The sequence below is a fragment of the Cetorhinus maximus genome, chromosome 2 (assembly GCF_964194155.1).
Source record: "Cetorhinus maximus chromosome 2, sCetMax3.hap1.1, whole genome shotgun sequence".
Classification (NCBI taxonomy): Eukaryota; Metazoa; Chordata; class Chondrichthyes; order Lamniformes; family Cetorhinidae; genus Cetorhinus; species Cetorhinus maximus.
Genome location: NC_135880.1, coordinates 185,356,491 through 185,375,233, shown reverse-complemented (window position 1 = coordinate 185,375,233; position 18,743 = coordinate 185,356,491). Strand labels below are relative to the sequence as shown.

The window sequence follows — 18,743 nt, the reverse complement described above, 5'->3', positions numbered from 1 at the left end:
GATGTGATATGTTGTCAGATTGTGTGTAACAGTGTATAACTGCTGGTGTAAATGACTGAGAGAGCGACAGAGCCTGAGATATGATTACAGTATTGGATGAATCTTTGGGATCCTGCATTGCAATCTGACAAATTCAGCAACTCACACTCCAGAGAGATTTCAAACTCTGCAATAGAAATAATCTCACCTGCAAGTTGGGAGCCTGTTTCTTTAAATATAATAGAATCATCGAATAAATACAGCAGAAAAAGGGGCCCTTAGTCCCACCTTGTCTATGTTGGCCCTCTGCAAGAGTCACTCAGTTCGTCCCAATCCAATTTACCCCGTGGTCCTGAGAATTCTCTCTCTTCAGCTAATTGTTCAATTCCTCATTAAAACCGTGATTGAATCAGCCTCCACCACATTCTCAGATCCTTACCACACATGCATAAGAACGTTTTCCCTCATGTCAGCATTTGTTCTTTTTCATTCATCTTAAATCTGTGCCCTCTGGCTCTTGATCTTTCCACCAATGGCAACAGTTTTGCTCTATCTACTTTGACCTGACCCTCATGGTTTTGAATGTCTTTTGAGGACTAGTATATAAAAGTAGGGATGTGCTACTGAGGCTTTATAAGGCTCTGTCAGACCACACTTAGAATATTGTGAGCAATTTTGGGCCCCGTATCTCAGGAAGGATGTGCTGGCTCTGGAGAGGGTCCAGAGGAGGTTCACGAGAATGATCCTAGGAATGAAAGGCTTAACATATGAGGAACGTTTGAGGACTCTGGGTCTATACTCGATGGAGTTTAGAAGGATGAGGGGGGATCTGATTGAAACTTACAGAATACTGAAAGGCCTTGATAGAGTGGACGTGGGGAAGATGTTTCCATTAGTAAGAGAGACTAGGACCCGAGGGCACAGCCTCAGAGTAAAGGGAAGACTTTTTAGAATAGAGATGAGGAGAAACTTCTTTAGCCAGAGAGTGGTGAATTTATGGAATTCATTGCCACAGAAGGCTGTGGAGGCCAGGTTTTTGAGTGTACTTAAGACCGAGATAGATAGGTTCTTGATTGGTAAGGGGATCAAAGCTTATGGGGAGAAGGTGGGAGAATGGGGTTGAGAAACTTATCAACCATGATTGAATGGCGGAGCAGACTCAATGGGCCGAATGGCCTAATTTCTGCTCCTATGTCTTATGGTCTTGCATCTCTCAAACACAAAGCGAGTTAAAGTCAGGTGGCTTTGGTTCAAACATTGTGAGGAATCCATGATCCCTGTGCATGTTTCTGAGATGTGCTCATATGGTATAAAGCTTTTCTATTGAGCTTTAACAGTGAAGAAGTTCTCTGGGGACTGAAAGGATTATGTTTTTGTTGTCTATTGTGCCTATGTCCTGGGAAAGTTGAATTGTTTCCATGCTCATATTGCTGCTGACAATCCTTTGTGAATTAGACCAGGAGCGGCTGTGTCACAGAATAAAGCAAGTTCCATGGCACTGTCCGGGTAGCACACTAGGTCTTGGCACTATAGCCTTTGACAAGATCTAGATGTGTAAACAGTAATGAAATCCTCACCGCTATTGCCGCAGTTAACAGTCCTATTGGTAACTGTGCTCAGACCCATTGGTCCACTCCTATTGGCCCATTCCTATTGGATGACTGTGTCGAAATCCATTGGTCCACTCCCATTGGTTGACTGTGCCCAGATCCATTGGTCCAGTCCTATTGGTCCATTCCTATTGGATGACTGTGTCCAAACCCATTGGTCCACTCCCATTAGTTGACTGTGTCCAGACCCATTGGTCCAATCCTATTGGTCGGGTCCTAGTGGTTGACTGTGTGCAGACCTGTATGTAGAAGATAGGAGAGTTTTGTGGCTGTATCTTTGTTAATGGCCTGGATTTTCTTTCCCTGGTGAACGTTGAGATGTTTGCTGCAATTGACGGCCACAATAGCACTGCCAGTGATCTCACTTGCGCCAAAACCCGGAAATTGTGGTGTGCCTCAGTGGACGAGTGCAATCTACACAATGCCTACATGACAGAGTGCATCAGCTGGGACTTGGAAAAATCTATTGCATGATATTGTTGATGTTAACTGATGTCTGCAACTTAAGGTAAAACCTTTCCTGAATTACACTAAGTGACGTGGCGGTCATGAAAAAAGATGTTTTTCCGGCCAGCTGCAAGGGCGGGGTTTTGTGCCGTATCGTCCGCTTCCCACCTCATTAATTATGCAGCCACAGGAAACACGCTGTCTCTGAATCGCCCGCCACACCGTTACCTCACGGTGCCATATCTAAACTGCAGCTGCCCACAATTCTCAATGCTTGCAGCCCAGGACTGCTCCAGTGAACACATGGCCCTGAAGGCCAAGAGGAGCTCAGTGACCCATCCCTGGAATGCCTTTTAGAAACTCACCATGATGTCCTCCACCCCTGCCCTAGCTGCAGGATGTCCAGCAGTCTCACCACTCTGGCTTGGGAAGCGGTGGCAGTGTTGGTCAGTGCCAACGCTGCACAGAAGAGGTTGACCATCCAGTGCAGAAAGAGGATGAATGATCCCATCCGTGCCACCAGGGTCAGGCAACTATTTCATCGCTCTAAACTCACACACTCAGTAAACTGCTGGATGGGGACACCAACAGTGCTATCAAACAATAACCTGCTCACTGATGCTCTGTTTGGGATCCACCAGGGTCACTCAGCTTCTGACCTCAATACAGCCTTGGTTCAAACATGGACAAAAGAGCTGAACTCCCGAGGTGGGGTGAGAGTGACTGCCCTTGACATCAAGGCAGCATTTGACCGAGTATGGCATCAAGGGGCCCTAGCAAAACTGGAGTCAATGGGAGTCGGGGGGAAAACTCTCCGCTGGTTGGAGTCATACCTAGCACAAAGGAAGATGGTTGTGGTTGTTGGAGGTCAGTCATCTCAGCTCCAGGACATCACTGCAGGAGTTCCTCAGGGTAGCGTCCTAGGCCCAACCATCTTCAGCTGCTTCATCAATGACCTTCTCTCCATCATAAGGTGAGAAGTGGGGATGTTCGATGATGATTGCACAATGTTCAGCACCATTTGCAACTCCTCACATACTGAAGTTGTCCGTGCCCATATGCAGCAGGACCTGGACAAGCTTGGGCTGATAAGTGGCAAGTAACATAATGACCATTTACAACAGGAGAAAATCTGACCACATCCCATTGGTTTTCAACAGCATCAACATCCTGGTGGTTACCATTGACCAGAAGTTTAACTGTTTCAGTCATATAAATATTGTGGCTATAAGAGCAGGTCAGAGGCTGGGAATCCTCTCCACTTGGCTGAATGAGTGAAGCTCGACATCATCCAGGACAAAGCAGCCTGCTTGAGTGGCACCCCATTCAAAACCTTAAACATTCACTCCCTCACCATCAGCACACAGTAATAGCAGTGTCTACCATAAACAAGATGCACCTAGTAATTAGTCAATTAGGAAATTAGTCAAGCATCCTTCCGGACTTGTATCCTCTACCATCTAGAAGGACAAGGGCAGCAGACAGGTGGGAACACCACCACCTAGAAGTTCCCCTCCAAGTAACTCACCATCCTGACTTGGAAATATATCGCCATTCCTTCACTGTCGCTGGGTCAAAATCCTAGAACTCCCTCCCTAACAGCACTGTGGGTGTACCTATGCCACATGCCTGCAGCTGTTTAAGAAGGCAGCTCACCACCATCTTCTCAAGGGCAACTAGGGATGGGCAATAAATGCTGGCCCAGCCAGCGAAGCCCACATCCTGTGAATGAATTAAAAAAAACCCTCATAAGCCCATCACACATTCACTGGCATCTCACTCACTGCCAGCTCAAGGGACATTGCCACTCACTCTCTCACACACGGCCCTCACCATCTTGAGGCCACTTGAGGCCACTTGCATAGATCAACATGTGCCCCAACCAACACCCTGGAATACCATCACCCCCTCCCCAAGCATGCCCTAGCACTGCAGCTACATTGAAAAGCCACCTCGTCTTCTGGTTGCTCTGGTAGGTAGTGACCTGCCCGGGGGCCTCCTTGAAGGTGATGTGGTGCTGCCTGTGAAGCCTGATGCTGATGACTGCGAGTGCTGCCCAAAGACAGGTGGAGAAGCAAACCTCAAAGTCTTGAACAAAGTGCATTTGGGCTTTTAATAAGATGTTAAAGCATTGAAATTCGGTTCCTGCCATATGGCAGCAGGAAGATGACCCGCCATTGCGGACAATCGCAAACTGGTTTTACAACACCCTGAAACTGATTTTTGTGATCTGCTGATATTTCCCACTCCCACCCACTCTGACACCCGCCACAAACAGGAGCAGAAAATCCTGGCCTTGGTCACATTTTATTGTGAAGGTAGAACTTTGAATTGTTCCTCACGAGCCATCCCTGATCACTTTTGATGTCAGTTGAATTGTTTCTGACTGATTTGAAGGTAATTAAATGATGCTGAATGATTGCAGATTATTTTGTTTGAGCACTGTGTGGCTTCATTGGATGTCAGTTGATGGCTAATGGTGTTGGTTAATCGCTACTTGGGAAGTGAAATGATGGTTAAATGATTGTTTTCGAGTGCAGATGATCACAAATGAGCACAAATGGTGCCTATTGAATGCTGTCGAATGCAAATGATGTCAACATTTTCTGGTCGGGATTTCTTTCAAGTTTTGTGTCATCTGCAAATTTTGAAATTATTCACCACACACCCAAGTCTAAGTCATTAATAATGGTCGAGAAAAGCAATGGTCTTAGTACCGAATCCTGGGGAACACGGCTATAAACCTTCTTTCAGTTAAAAAACAACCGCAAACTTGTCACGGAGCCAATTTCGTATCCATGTTGCTTCTGTCTCTTTTATTCCATGAGCTCTAACTGTGCTGACAGGTCTGTTGTACAGCACCATATCAAATGCTTTTTGGAAATGCATGTAGACCACATCAACAGCATTACCCTTATCAATGCTCAAAAAACTCATCAAAAAACTTAAGCAAGTTTAGTTAAACACAATTTTCCCTTAAAAAATCCATGCTGGCTTTAAATATTCCACATAGATCTGAGTGACTGTTAATTTTGTCCTGATTATCATCTCTAAAATTCCCCAGCACTGAGGTTAAATTGACTGGTCTGTAGTTACTGGGCTTATCCTTACTTTCTTCTTTTGAACAAGGGTGTAACATTTGTAATTCTCCAGTCCTCTGGCAGCACCTAAGGAGATATCTAAGGAGCTGGAAGATTATGACCAGCGCCTCTGCAATTTCCATTCTTACTGACCTCAGTATCTCGAATCCATCTTATCCAGTCTCGGTGACTTATCGACTTTAAGTACAGGCAGCCTTTCCAAGACTTCCTCTTTACCAATTTTCAACCCATCCAGTGTCTCAACTATCTCATCTTCACTATGACTTTGGCAGCATTTGGGTAAAGACAGATGCAAAATACTAATGTAGTACTTGTAGGCCATACCTCTGCCTCTACATGTTGATCCTCTTTTTGGTCCCTAATTAGCCCCACTCCTCCTTTTACCGCCCTTTTATATGCCTGTAAAAGACTTTTGATTTCCTTTTGTGTTATCGGCCAGTCTCTTCTCATACTTTCTCTTTGATGCTTTTATTTCCTTTTTCAATTTCCCCTCTGAATTTTCTGTATGCAACCTGGTTCTGACTTGTATTATCGACCTCCCTGTTGCTTGCCATTTCAACACACCGCCCTGCTCTCATGCCCACATGTCCGTCCTTGGCCTACTGCAATGTTCTAGTGAAGCTCAACGCAAACTGGAGGAACAGCACTTCATCTTCCAATTAGGCACTTTACAGCCTTCCAGACTTAACACTGAGTTCAACAACCTCAGATCATGAACTCTCTCCTCCATCCCCACCCTCTTTCCGATCCCCCTTTTTTCCAGTAACTTATATATGTTTTTCTTTTCCCACCTATTACCATTATTTTTAAATGTATTTCCATCCATTGTTTTATCTCTACCTTTTAGTCTATTTCGATCACTTCCCCCCACCCCACCCCCACTAGGGCTATCTGTACCTTGCTCGTCCTGCTTTCTACCCTTAATGTCACCATTAGCACGTTTCTTAGCTAGTATCACTACCGTCAACACCTCTTTGTCCTTTTGTCTACCTCCACCTATCACTGGCCCGCTATCCAGCCCTACCTGTCCCACCCCCCCTTAAACCAGCTTATATTCCACCTCATTTCTATTTTTCTTTAGTTCTGATGAAGAGTCATTCGGACTCGAAACATTAACTGTATTCCTCTCCGTAGATGCTGTTAGACCTGCTGAGTTTTTCCAGGTATTTTTGTTTTGGTTTTGTATCTCCTCTTTAAAGTCAGCCCATTGTTCCAGTCCAGTTTTTCCTGCCAATCTCTTGGGCCTGATCTGTTCTCACACCCTCAAATTGGCTCTCCCCCAGTTAATTATTTTTACTCTGGATTGCTCCCTTGTCCTTTTCTATATCAATATATAAAACTTATGATCATAGTACCATAACATGTGATCATTGCCCCTAAATGTTCCCCAACTGGCACTTGGTCCACTTGTTCCATCTCATTCTCCTGAAGCAGATCTAGCAATGCCTCATTCCTTGTTGGGCTGGAGACACGCTGATGTAGAAAATTCTCCTGAACACTCTTTAGATCCTTCCCAATCCCTGTCCTTTATGCTTTTATTTATTGTTTCAGAGGATGTGAACATTGCTGGCTAGGCTAGAATTTGTTGCTCACCCTTAATTGCCCTTGTAGTTTAGGTACAGCCACTGTGCTGTTAGGAAGGGAGTTCCAGGATTTGGACCAGAGCAGTGAAGGGACGGTGAAATGTTTACAAGCCAGGGTGGTGAGTGACTTGGAGGGGAACTTGCGGGTGGTGGGTGTTCCACCTGCAAGTTCCCCTCCTAGATGTAACATATGTAAAAAGCAAGAGGGTAGCCAGGGAAAGGGTAGGCCCACTCAGGGACAGTGGTGGGAATCTGTGTGTGGAGCCAGAAGAAATGGGAGAGATACTAAATGAATACTTCTCATCAGTATTCACCAAAGAGAAGGACTTAGCAGTCGATTTGTCTAGGGAAGAGTGTGTAGATAGTCTGGATCATGTTGAGATCAAAAAAGAGGAGGTGTTAGGCATCTTGAAGAATATTAAGGTGGATAAGTCACCAGGGCCAGATGGGATCTACCCCTGAGTACTGAGGGAGGCAAGGGAGGAGATTGCTGGGGCCTTGACAGAAATCTTTGTATCCTCACTGGCTATGGGTGAGGTCCCAGAGGACTGGAGAATGGCGAATGTTGTTCCATTGTTTAAGAAGGGTAGCAGGAATAATGTAGGAAATTACAGGCCAGTGAGCCTTACGTTAGTGGTAGGGAAATTATTGGAGAAGATTCTTCATGACAGGATTTATTACCATTTGGAAGCAAATGGGCGTATTATTGAGAGGCAGCATGGTTTTGTGAAGGGGAGGTCATGTCTCACTAACTTGATCGAGTTTTTTGAGGAAGTGACAAAGATGATCGACGATGGAAGGGCAATGGATGTTATCTACATGGATTTCAGTAAGGCCTTTGACAAGGTCCCTCATGGCAGACTGGTACAGAAGGTAAAGTCGCACAGGATCAGAGGTGAGCTGGCAAGATGGATACAGAATTGGCTTGGTCATAGAAGACAGAGGGTAGCAGTGGAAGGGTGTTTTTCTGAAAGGAGAGCTGTGACTAGTGGTGTTCCGCAGGGATCAGTGCTGGGACCTTTGCTGTTTTTAGTATAGGTAAATGATTTGGAGGAAAATGTAACTGGGCTAATTAGTAAGTTTGCAGATGACACTAAGGTTGGAGGAGTTGCAGATAGTGAAGAGGATTGTCAAAGGATACAACGGGATATAGATCGGTTGGAGACTTGGGCGGAGAAATGGCAGGTGGAGTTTAATCTGGACAAATGTGAGGTAATGCATTTTGGAAGGTCTAATACAGGTAGGAATTATACAGTAAATGGCAGAACCCTTAAGTGCATCGATGGGCAGAGGGATCTGGGTATACAGGTCCACAGGTCACTGAAAGTGGCAATGCAGGTGGATAAGGTAGTCAGGAAGGCATATGGCATGCTTGCCTTCATTGGCAGGGGTATTGAGTATAAAAGCTAGGAAGTCATGCTGCAGCTGTATAGAACCTTGGTTAGGCCACACTTGGAATATTGCGTGCAATTCTGGTCGCCACATTACCAGAAGGATATGGAGGCATTGGAGAGGGTGCAGAGGAGGTTTACCAGGATGCTGCCTGGTCTGGAGGTTATTAACAATGAGGAGAGGTTGGAGAAACTCGGATTGTTCTCACTAGAGCGACGGAGATTGAGGGGTGACTTGATAGAAGTTTACAAAATTATGAGTGGCATGGACAGAGTAGATAGTCAGAAGCTTTTTCCCAGGGTGGAAGAGTCAATTACTAGGGGACATAGATTTAAGGTGAGAGGAGAAAACTATAGAGGAGATGTGCGGGGCAAGTTTTTTATGCAGAGGGTATTGAGTGTCTGGAATTCGCTGCCAGAGGAGGTGGTGGAAGCAGGTATGATAGTGGTGCTTAAGAGGCAGCTTGACAAATACATGAATAGGATGGGAATAGAGGGATACGGACCCCGGAAGTGCAAAATGTTTTAGTTTGACAGGCAATATGATCGGCGCAGGCTTGGAGGGCTGAAGGGCCTGTTCCTGTGCTGTACTTTTCTTTGTTCTTTGTTCTCACATGTCTGCTGCCCTTGTCCTTCTAGGTGGTAATGTTCGTGGGTTTGGAAGGTGCTGTCTAAGGAGTCTTGGGTGAGTTCCTGCAGTGTATCCTGTATATCTCACTGTCTGCATGACACTGTGTGTTGGTGGTGGAGGGAGTGAATGTTTTGTTTTGACTGATGTTGAAACTTCTTGATTGTTGTAGGAGCTGCACTCATCCAGGCAAGTGGAAAGTATTCCATCACACTCTTGACTTGTGCCTTTTAGATGGTGGACAGGCTTTAGGGAGTCAGGAGGTGAATTACTGCTACAGATTTCTCAGCCTCTGACTTGGTCTTATAGCCTTAGTATTTATATGGTTGGTCCAGTTCAGTTTCTGGTTGATGGTAACCCCCATTTTGTCAATAGTGGGGGTATTCAGTGATGGTAATGCCATTGAATGTCAAGGGGAGATGGTTGGATCCTCTCTTGTTGGAGATGGTCATTGCCTGACACTTGTGTGATGTGAATGTTACTTGCTACTTACCAGCCCAAGCCTGAATATTGCTATTACTATCTCAGCCTACATTTAAATAAAGTTCCTTTTATAACTACTCTGCAGTTTTTACACCTCTCTATAATTTCCTTGCAAATTGGTTCCTTAATATCTTTCCCACTACTTTGTGGCCTATAGACTACACCCAGTAGTGTAATTGTGCCTCTGTTGTTTCTCACAGAGAGTTGGCATGAACACAATGGCTCAAAGGACCTCCCTCTGTGCTGTAACCATCTATGATTCCATCATTCTAAGGCCTTGGCATTCTTAATGTCTTTACCTCAGAATTGGTCACAACATTCCAGCTGTGCCTAAGCAGTAACTTGGAAAGGTTTAGCATGTCTTCCTTGCTTTTCTATGATTCTGTTTATCAATCCCAGAATCCTGTTTGCCCTTTTAACAGTTTTATTAACTTGTCCTGCCATCTTCAACAATTTGTGTTGTCATGAAATCTATCGATCTTTGTGTCCCTGCATGCTAAATTAAAAGTCTGTGGCGGTTGTAACATTTAAGGTACAAGATGTTCCAATGCTTGTTACATTGGTTCCTGACTAGTTAACAAGGGTGGGACCCTCTTGGATTGTTTTGATAGATGCCCAGATCAGTTCAAGGGTCAGTGAACACCTCTTCTTGAGGCAGTCATTTTTGGGAGAGTCGGCCAGAAGTGTTGCAAGCAGGGCTCAGGGAAAGCCCTGCCAATCAGAGAGGGCTCAGGGAAAGCCCTGCCAATCAGAGAGGGCTCAGGGAAAGCCCTGCCAATCAGAGAGGGCTCAGGGAAAGCCCTGCCAATCAGAGAGGGCTCAGGGAAAGCCCTGCCAATCAGAGAGGGCTCAGGGAAAGCCCTGCCAATCAGAGAGGGCTCAGGGAAAGCCCTGCCAATCAGAGTGGGCTCAGGGAAAGCCCTGCCAATCAGAGAGGGCTCAGGGAAAGCCCTGCCAATCAGAGAGGGCTCAGGGAAAGCCCTGCCAATCAGAGAGGGCTCAGGGAAAGCCCTGCCAATCAGAGTGGGCTCAGGGAAAGCCCTGCCAATCAGAGTGGGCTCAGGGAAAGCCCTGCCAATCAGAGAGGGCTCAGGGAAAGCCCTGCCAATCAGAGAGGGCTCAGGGAAAGCCCTGCCAATCAGAGAGGGCTCAGGGAAAGCCCTGCCAATCAGAGTGGGCTCAGGGAAAGCCCTGCCAATCAGAGAGGGCTCAGGGAAAGCCCTGCCAATCAGAGAGGGCTCAGGGAAAGCCCTGCCAATCAGAGAGGGCTCAGGGAAAGCCCTGCCAATCAGAGAGGGCTCAGGGAAAGCCCTGCCAATCAGAGAGGGCTCAGGGAAAGCCCTGCCAATCAGAGAGGGCTCAGGGAAAGCCCTGCCAATCAGAGAGGGTTCAGGGAAAGCCCTGCCAATCAGAGAGGGCTCAGGGAAAGCCCTGCCAATCAGAGAGGGCTCAGGGAAAGCCCTGCCAATCAGAGAGGGCTCAGGGGAAGCCCTGGCAATCACAGGGGGTTCAGGGGAAGCCCTGATAGTCATATACAGCTGGAGGCAGGAGTTTGGAGAAACTCAGGGGTAGTACCAGCTCAGTGAAGTTATGTCTAGCAAAGAGTTGAAATTATGCCAGGAAGTAGAAGCTGAAATGCAGAATTAGGAATCTAGGGAAAAGGAATCTGGGAATGCGAGACTGGAACCCTGTGAGGTGGGCCATTGTTAAAGCTGTCTGAGTGGGAGTGACTTTTGGAGAGAATTCCAAGGGGAGACCTTTGAAAGTAAGGCTGGGAATTCCTCGTGAGACAGAGTTTCAATGAGATGGGTGACTTGGTGTTTACTTGATGCCTGGATGGGTTCTTGAGAAATCTACGGACTGTGTCTTGGTTGATCTGTAGTGTGGTGTGTTCGACCACAGTTAATTCACGTGTACCTCACACTTACCCTGAATGTTACAGTATAAGATACTCTAGGTTGTTCTATCTTTCTGAACTTGAGGGTAAAGTTTTTTTTGTTTAAAACCGGTGGAATCTTGTGGGCTTTATTTCAAAAGCAGGTGCCTGGAATCTCAACCTTTACCTAAACAAAACTTTACTGGTCCCTAATCAGATCTCCCCCACGTCCTGGCAAAGGATTGTAACAGTGTATATTTACATCTTTAAAACTGTAACCTTTATATTACATCTCCTTATTCTGTCTACCAAAATGTATCAGTTTAAGTTTCTCTGCATTAAATTTCATTTTCATGTGCCCGCCCATTTCATCAATCTATCCATGCTCCCCTGTTACTATCCTCCTCGCTGCTTAGTATCTGTACATATAGCCTGGGCATGTGTATGTCTTTGGGGCAGTGGTGGAGTGGGTTCTCAGGCTGGAGTTTTCCTTCTCGGCCACATGTCATAGCTGCTCTGTTGACATCCTGGCCAACTGAGGACAACTAACAGAGCAGGAGTCAAACCTGAAAATCATCACTGTGCTGATTTGACCATTGGGAACAATGGAATATCAGCTCTGTAGAAAGTGCAGCTGGAAGCTCTGTTGAATCTAACCTGCCTGTTTCATACACCATATTCTGACTGTGCTAATGAGGACAGAGTCACAGTTTGAGAAGAGAAAGTTACATCACTGCTGAAAGAATGTGATGATGTAGGACACTTACTCTTTGACTGGAGGACCCGAAACAGTTTGTCCATGATAGAGGTCTTCATAATCTCTGTGACAAACATGTCTTGTTCTTCCAGTTGTTCCATTGTGAACTTTTCTACGATGTCTGTCATTCGGTGGTAGTTGTTTAAGAGGGCAATGAATCTAGCGAATGTTGGCCTTGAGAACAGGACCTCCTCATTCACATAGGAGTAAAGCCTAAATGGGAAAAGCAAGAGGAGCTGTGAAATTAGAAAGGAGGACTTTCTGTGAGCTAAATCTGATAGTTCTGTAAGTTTTAATGAAATTTGTAGAGGTTAATACCCATGCTCCTGCTTAGGGTGGTTATAGTGTATCTTGTAGTTCCACAGTGTTAGGCCTTTGGTAATCACAGAATAATAGAATCATACAATTGTTACAGCACAGAAAGTGGCCATTCAGCCCATCATGTCTGTGCTGGCTCTCTGAAGGAACAATTTGCCTAGTGCCCCTCCCACACCTTCTCCCCATAACCCTGCACATTCTTCCTTTTCAGATAATAATCCAATTCCTCTTGAATGGCTCAATTGAACATGTCTTCACCACCCTGAGTCAGTGCATTCCAGATCCTAACCATTTATTTGGTGAAAAGGTTTCTCCTCATGTCACTAACTTTGCCAATTATCTGTGCCCTCTGGTTCTTGATCCTTCCATCAATGGGAACAGCATCTCCCTATCTACTCTGTCCAGACCCCTCATAAGTTTCAATATCTTTATCAAATCTCCTCTCAACCTTCTCATATCTGAGGAGAGTTGTTCCAACTTCTCCAATCTATGTAACTAAAGTTCCTCCTCCCTGGAGCCATTCTCATGAATCTTTTGTGCACTCTCTCTAATGCCTTCACATTCTTCCTAAAGTGTGTGGCCCAGAACTGGATCCAATATTCCAGTTGAGGCTGAAACAGTGTTTTATACAAGGTTAACATAACTGCCTTGCTTTTGCACTCTATCCTCCAGTTGAGAAAGGCCAGGATGTCACATGCTTCGCTCCCTGCTTCTAACAGGTTGCTGAGATTTTGTGTTTTCCTATCAATTTTAAACTGTGTTCCAAGCACTTGGATCCTAAGCTGAAAAGATGGATTTCCATGTATCGAGTACTCCAAACTCTGGGAAATCTGAAGGATCTCAGCCTCATCCTCCTCTTTTCCAAACAATAAAGTCCTAAGGTAGATAGTCCTCACTCCTAGTATATCCCTCATAGCTCAGAAATCGGTCCCGGAATTCTCCTCTGAAGCTTCTCTAATAATTCTACATCTTTAATGTGCTCCTCGAAAATCAAGCCAAAACATTATAAAATACACCTGCGGTCTGTCCGCAAGTGTGACCCAGACCTCCCTGTCGCTTGCCATTTCAACACTTCACCCTGCTCTCATGCACACATGTCCGTCCTTGGCCTGCTGCATTGTTCCAGTGAAGCTCAACGCAAACTGGAGGAACAGCACCTCATCTTCCAACTAGGCACTTTACAGCCTTCCGGACTGAATATTGAGTTCAACAGTTTCAGATCATGAACTCTCTCCTCCATCCCCACCGCCTTTCCAATCCCCCTTTTTCCAATAATTTATAATTTTTTTTAACACTATACTTTTTTCTTTTCCCTCCTATTTTTAAATTTATTTCGATCTATTGTTTCATCTCCACCTTTTAGCCCATTTTGATCCCTTCCCCCCACCCCACCCGCACTAGGGCCATCTGCCACTAGCTTGTCCTGCTTGCTACCCTTAATGTTCCCATTAGCATAACCTTTAGATAATGCCACCACCGTCAACACTCCTTTGTCCTTTTGTCTATGACATCTTTGGCAGTCTCTTCTTGGCTTCCACCTGTCACTGGCTCCCTATCGAGCTCTCCTGTCCCACCCCCTTCTACCAGCTTATATTTAATTTCATTTCTATATGTCTTAGTTCTGATGAAAGGTCATACGGACTCGAAACGTCAACTGTATCCCTCTCCGCAGATGCTGTCAGACCTACTGAATTTTTCCAGGTATTTTTGTTTTTGTTCTAGATTTCCAGCAGCTGCAGTATTTTGCTTTTATTATAAAATAGTTGCTAGACAGAAGGGGACCATTTGGCCCATTATATCCATGCCAGCTGTCTGAATCACAGAATCACAGAATTGTTACGGTGTAGAAGGAGGCCATTTGGCCCATCATGTCTGCACCGGCTCTCTGAGTGTTTTAACTTAGTGCCAATCTCCTGCCTTTTCCCCGTAACCCTGCACATTGTTTCTATTTAAATAATCATCCAATGCTCTCTTGAATGCCTCAATTGAACCTGCCTCCACCACACTTCCAGGCAGTGCATTCCAAACCCTAAGTTTTTTCTCAGCTCACGTTTGCTTCTTTTGTAAAACACTTTAAAACTGTGCCCCCTGGCTCTCGATCCATTTACAAGTGGGGACAGTTTCTCCCTATCTACTCTGTCCAGACTCCTCATGATTTTGAAAACTTCTATCAAGTCTTCTCTTAGCCTTCTCCTCTCCAAGGAAAACAGTCCCAACTTCTCCAATCTTTCCTCATAACTGAACTGTCTCATCCCTGGAACCATTTTTGTAAACCTCTTCTGCACTCTCTCCAATGCGTTCACACCCTTTCTATAGTGTGGCGCCCAGAACTGTATACAATACTCCAGCTGAGGTCCAACCAGTGTCTTAGATAAGTTAATCATAAATTCCCTGCTCTTGTACCTCTGCAAGAGGTACTCAGCTAGTCCCACTACCCTGTCTTTTTCCATTATCGCAGTCTATTCCCTGCCTTTTCCCATTATCCTAGCCTCCCCCTTGCCTTTTCCCGTTATCCCAGTCTATATTAGGATAAAGTCCCTTATAATTACTTTGCCATACTTGTGCTTCTCTGTAATTTTTTGCAAATTTGTTCCTCTATATGTTTCCCACTAGTTGGTGACCTACAGCTACACCAAGCAACGTCATTTCACCTTTTTGTTCCTTAGCTCTGGCCAAATTAATTCCATCCTTGATCCCTGAGACATCTTATCTCTCCAGCACTGCAACGTTTGACTTAATCAATACTGCCACTCTTCCTCCTTTTCTTCCTTCTCTATATTTCCTGAACACCTTGTATCCAGGAATATTTAATTCCCAGCCTTGCCCTTCTTTGAGCCAGGTCTCTGTTCCAATATGACCCTCCAGAGAGGTTCCGACCTTAAGGATGCTGAGATCAGATAAATCACTGGAAGTGGGGATGAGGTGAAGGAGGAGGATTCAGGACACTGCATTGCCCTATCTACATAGGGAGGTAGCCAAGCCCAGAGTGGGGCTCGTCAGGATGCCATGAATGTCAGGTATCATTCGATTCAGGAAGAGCTGAGTCCCACAAATCCAGGATAAGGGACATGGAATACAATTCACCCTGAAACACGAGCAGGAGCACTGCCTGTGTGTGTGTGGGGGTGGGGTGCAAGCTGAACCCTTGTTCAGAAGGCACTTTAAGAGTCAACCACATTGCTGTGGGCCTGGAGTCACATGTAGGCCTAAAGGACGTTAGCGAACCAGGTGGGTTTTTATGGTCACCATCAGATGAATTCAAATTTCACCATCTGCTGTGGTGGGATTCAAACCCTGGTCCTCGAAGCGTTACCCTGGGTCTCTAGATTACCAGTCCAGTGACAATACCACTGTGCTACCCGTATAGCAAATAATTAGGAAAGCAAATGGAATGTTGGCCTTTATTGCAAGGGGGATGAGTATAAAAGTAGGGAAGTCTTGCTACAGCTCTACAGGGCATTGGTGAAAACAGCTCTGGAGAACGATATAGTTTTGCTCTCCTAAGGAGGGACAGACACGCACTGAAAGCAGCTCAGGGAAGGTTCACTCGGCTGATTCCTGGGATGAAGAGTTTGTCTTATGGGGAAAGGTTGAGCAGGTTGGGCCTATACTCATTGGAGTTTAGGAGAATGAGAGGTGATCTTATTGAAACATAAAATTCTGCGGGGGTTTGACAGGGTGTGGATGTTGAGAGGATTTTTCCCCTTGTGGGAAAATCTAGAATGAGGGGGAATACTTTAAGTATAAGGGATCTCCCATTTAAGACAGAGATGAGAAGGAATTTGGAATTCTCTACTCCAGAGAACAGTGGAGACTGGGTCATTGAATATATTCAAAGCTGTGTCAGACAGATTCTAGATTGGCAAGGAACTCAAAGGTTACGGGGGTAGGCAGGTAGGCAGAGCTGAGGCCTCAATCAGATCAGCCATGGCCTTAGTGAATGTTTGAGCTGACTAGATGGGCCAAATGGCCTACTCATGGTTCCATTTCTTATGTTCTTATGAATTTCTTCACCTGCCTCCCCCTGCCCCAAGCTAAAAGGCTAATTGGCTTGGGGTGGGATCCCCACCCCTTAGCAACAGGAAGTCCCACCTCTGAGGCCGACACTCTCCCATTCCATCAGGAGCAGTTGGTATTGCAGGAAGATGTGCTGCACTGGAGCTGGGACCATAGGTGAGTGTAGGGGTCCCACTGGGGCCAGGCTGGCAGGACTTGATGAGGAGGATGGGGTGGTTTGGAGGACGAAGGTGGTGGAGATCAGGGTAGAAAGGCCAAGGAGGGTGGGGAGACTTGGGGCAGCTTATACTTGGGGCGGGGGCCTCCATTGGGCCCAGGAGGCCCATTAAGTGGGGGGGTCACCACTGTCACATAGAGAAAGCTGTCAGGCTGGGCACTTGGCATGACCTCTCCTACTGCGAAACAGGACATCAGGAAGTTGCCTGGACATTTTGATCTAGGAGGCAGTCACATTCTTTCCATGAGCAAGCGGTGTCATCAACAAGAACTGAAAGGAATTTAGAAGACATTGATCAAAATCAACCCATCGAATCCTGTGCTCCGGGTCTGGTGCTGTTGAACTGTTTTATCCCACCCTTAAAATTTTGTCTAAAGGGAAGATAACCCTTTTTTCATCAAATGATGCAGCTAAATCCATAATTATATTAAGGGACACAGCAGCTACTCAAACTCTTTTGCTGGAGAAGGACCAAGTTTTCTCTCCAGAGAGTTCAATAAAAGCTAAAGTATTGGTAAATGGGATAAGTGGAGTGTATATCCCAGCTCCATTGTTCAAGGTGCAATTGGATTGTTGTCTATATTGTGGTTGTAGGAGTGGTTAATAAATTACCCGTGGATGGAGTTGATTTGCTCCTGGGAATTTGTCAGGAGTGAAGGTTATAGCTTCACCCATAATTACAGAAAGTCCAAGAGAGGCTAAAGAGATGGAACAGTTACAAGAACAGGTTCCTGGTATTTTTCCATCATGTGTGGTGACCAGAGCAATGGCTAAACAAAGTAAGTTACCAGAGGTCAAGGGAATGCCACGAGCAGATGTTAGAGTAGCCGAAACTTTCTTTAAGGATGAGGATAATTCAAAGGAAGCGTTTGGCAGGTCTTCATTAATTGAGGCTCAGAAAGTAGATCCAGAGTTAAACAAGTTAGCACAGTCAGCTCACACTGAAGCTGAGGCTGAAATTCTAGAGTGCTATTACTTTAAAGACTAAGTTCTGATGAGGAAGTGGAGACACCCTCACTGAGCTGCAGATGAGGAATGGATGGTTGTTCATCAGATAGTGATACCACCCAAATATCGTAAGGAGATATTGCAAGTAGCACATGAGATTCTCATGGCAGGGCATGTAGGAATACGGAAAACCCAAGTATCGATAAACAGGCATTTACTTGGCCAAGACTTCATAAAGATGTAGTGCAATTTTGTAAAATGTGTCATTCATGTCAGGTAGTAGGTAAACTTCAACATGTAATCAAGCCAGCACCTTAACTACCCATACCAGTCTTTGAAGAATTGTTCAGTCGGGTATTAGTAGATTGTGTAGGACCATTACCTAGAACAAAAGCAGGACATCAGGATACCCTGACAATCATGGATATGACCACCCAATTTCCAGAAGATATTCTTTTAAGGTCAATTACAGCTAAGGTCATAGTGGAAAAGTTAACTCAGTTTTTCACTTGTTATGGCCACCAATTGAAATACAACCTGAGCAAGGTTCTAATTTCATGTCTAAAATTTTTCAGGATATAATCAACAGTTTGGGTATCAAACAACTAAAGCCTACTGCCTATCATCCACAGACACAGGGAGCTTTAGAGAGATACCATCAGACTCTCAAAACCATGATTAAGACCTATTGCCACGAATACCCAAAGGATTGGGACAAGGGATTAGATTTCTGACTATTTGCTCCCAGAGATTCTCCCAATGAATCCACCGGATTCAGTCCATTTGAATTGATCTATAGTCATGAAATCGGAGGTCCATTAAAAGTGGTTAAGGAAAAGTTCCTAAAGCAGAAAGATGAATCCTCCATGTGGGATTACATGTCCACGCCCCGTGAGTCTTTCTAGAAAGATGTAAAGCAGCACAAGAGCAGACTATTGGAAAAGAGTTGGAGAAACAAGTTAAGTGAAAATCCAGCACAGGTGATCGGGGGCAGAGTGATGGTAAAAAGGTGAAATTCAGAAGTAGAGATCGTAAACAGAGTAAAAGCAAAGACAGAGCAAAACGGGCCAAATCAAAATCTAAAAGTAGAGAGCGAAGTAAAAGCAGAGAGCGAGAAGAAACGGCCAGATCAAAATCTAAAAGCTGAGACAGAGAACTGAGTAATGACAAAGATAGGGGAAAATCTAGAAGTAAAGATAGAGTAAAAGAAAAAGTAAAGAAAGAGAAAAACATGCAAACTCAAGAAGCAGAGGCAGGGAACAAAAACACAAAGAAAACTGGGTTAAATCCAATAGTAATGATGCAGAACAGGACAAGAGTAAAGATCAAGAAAAAAGAGCAAACTCCAAAAGCAAAGGAAAGGGATAGAGAAGCCGGTAGGTACTTTC

At 45.1% G+C, this 18,743-nt stretch overlaps 1 protein-coding gene across 1 annotated transcript in view; it reads right to left on the bottom strand.

The window, feature by feature from the left end:
- Positions 1–18,743, bottom strand: part of endou (endonuclease, polyU-specific) — a 56,361-nt gene that overhangs the window by 17,103 nt on the left and 20,515 nt on the right. Inside the window, exon 5 of the mRNA XM_078557102.1 lies at positions 11,866–12,068. Coding sequence (XP_078413228.1) covers positions 11,866–12,068 — 203 coding nt within the window. The remainder of the gene's footprint in view (positions 1–11,865; positions 12,069–18,743) is intronic.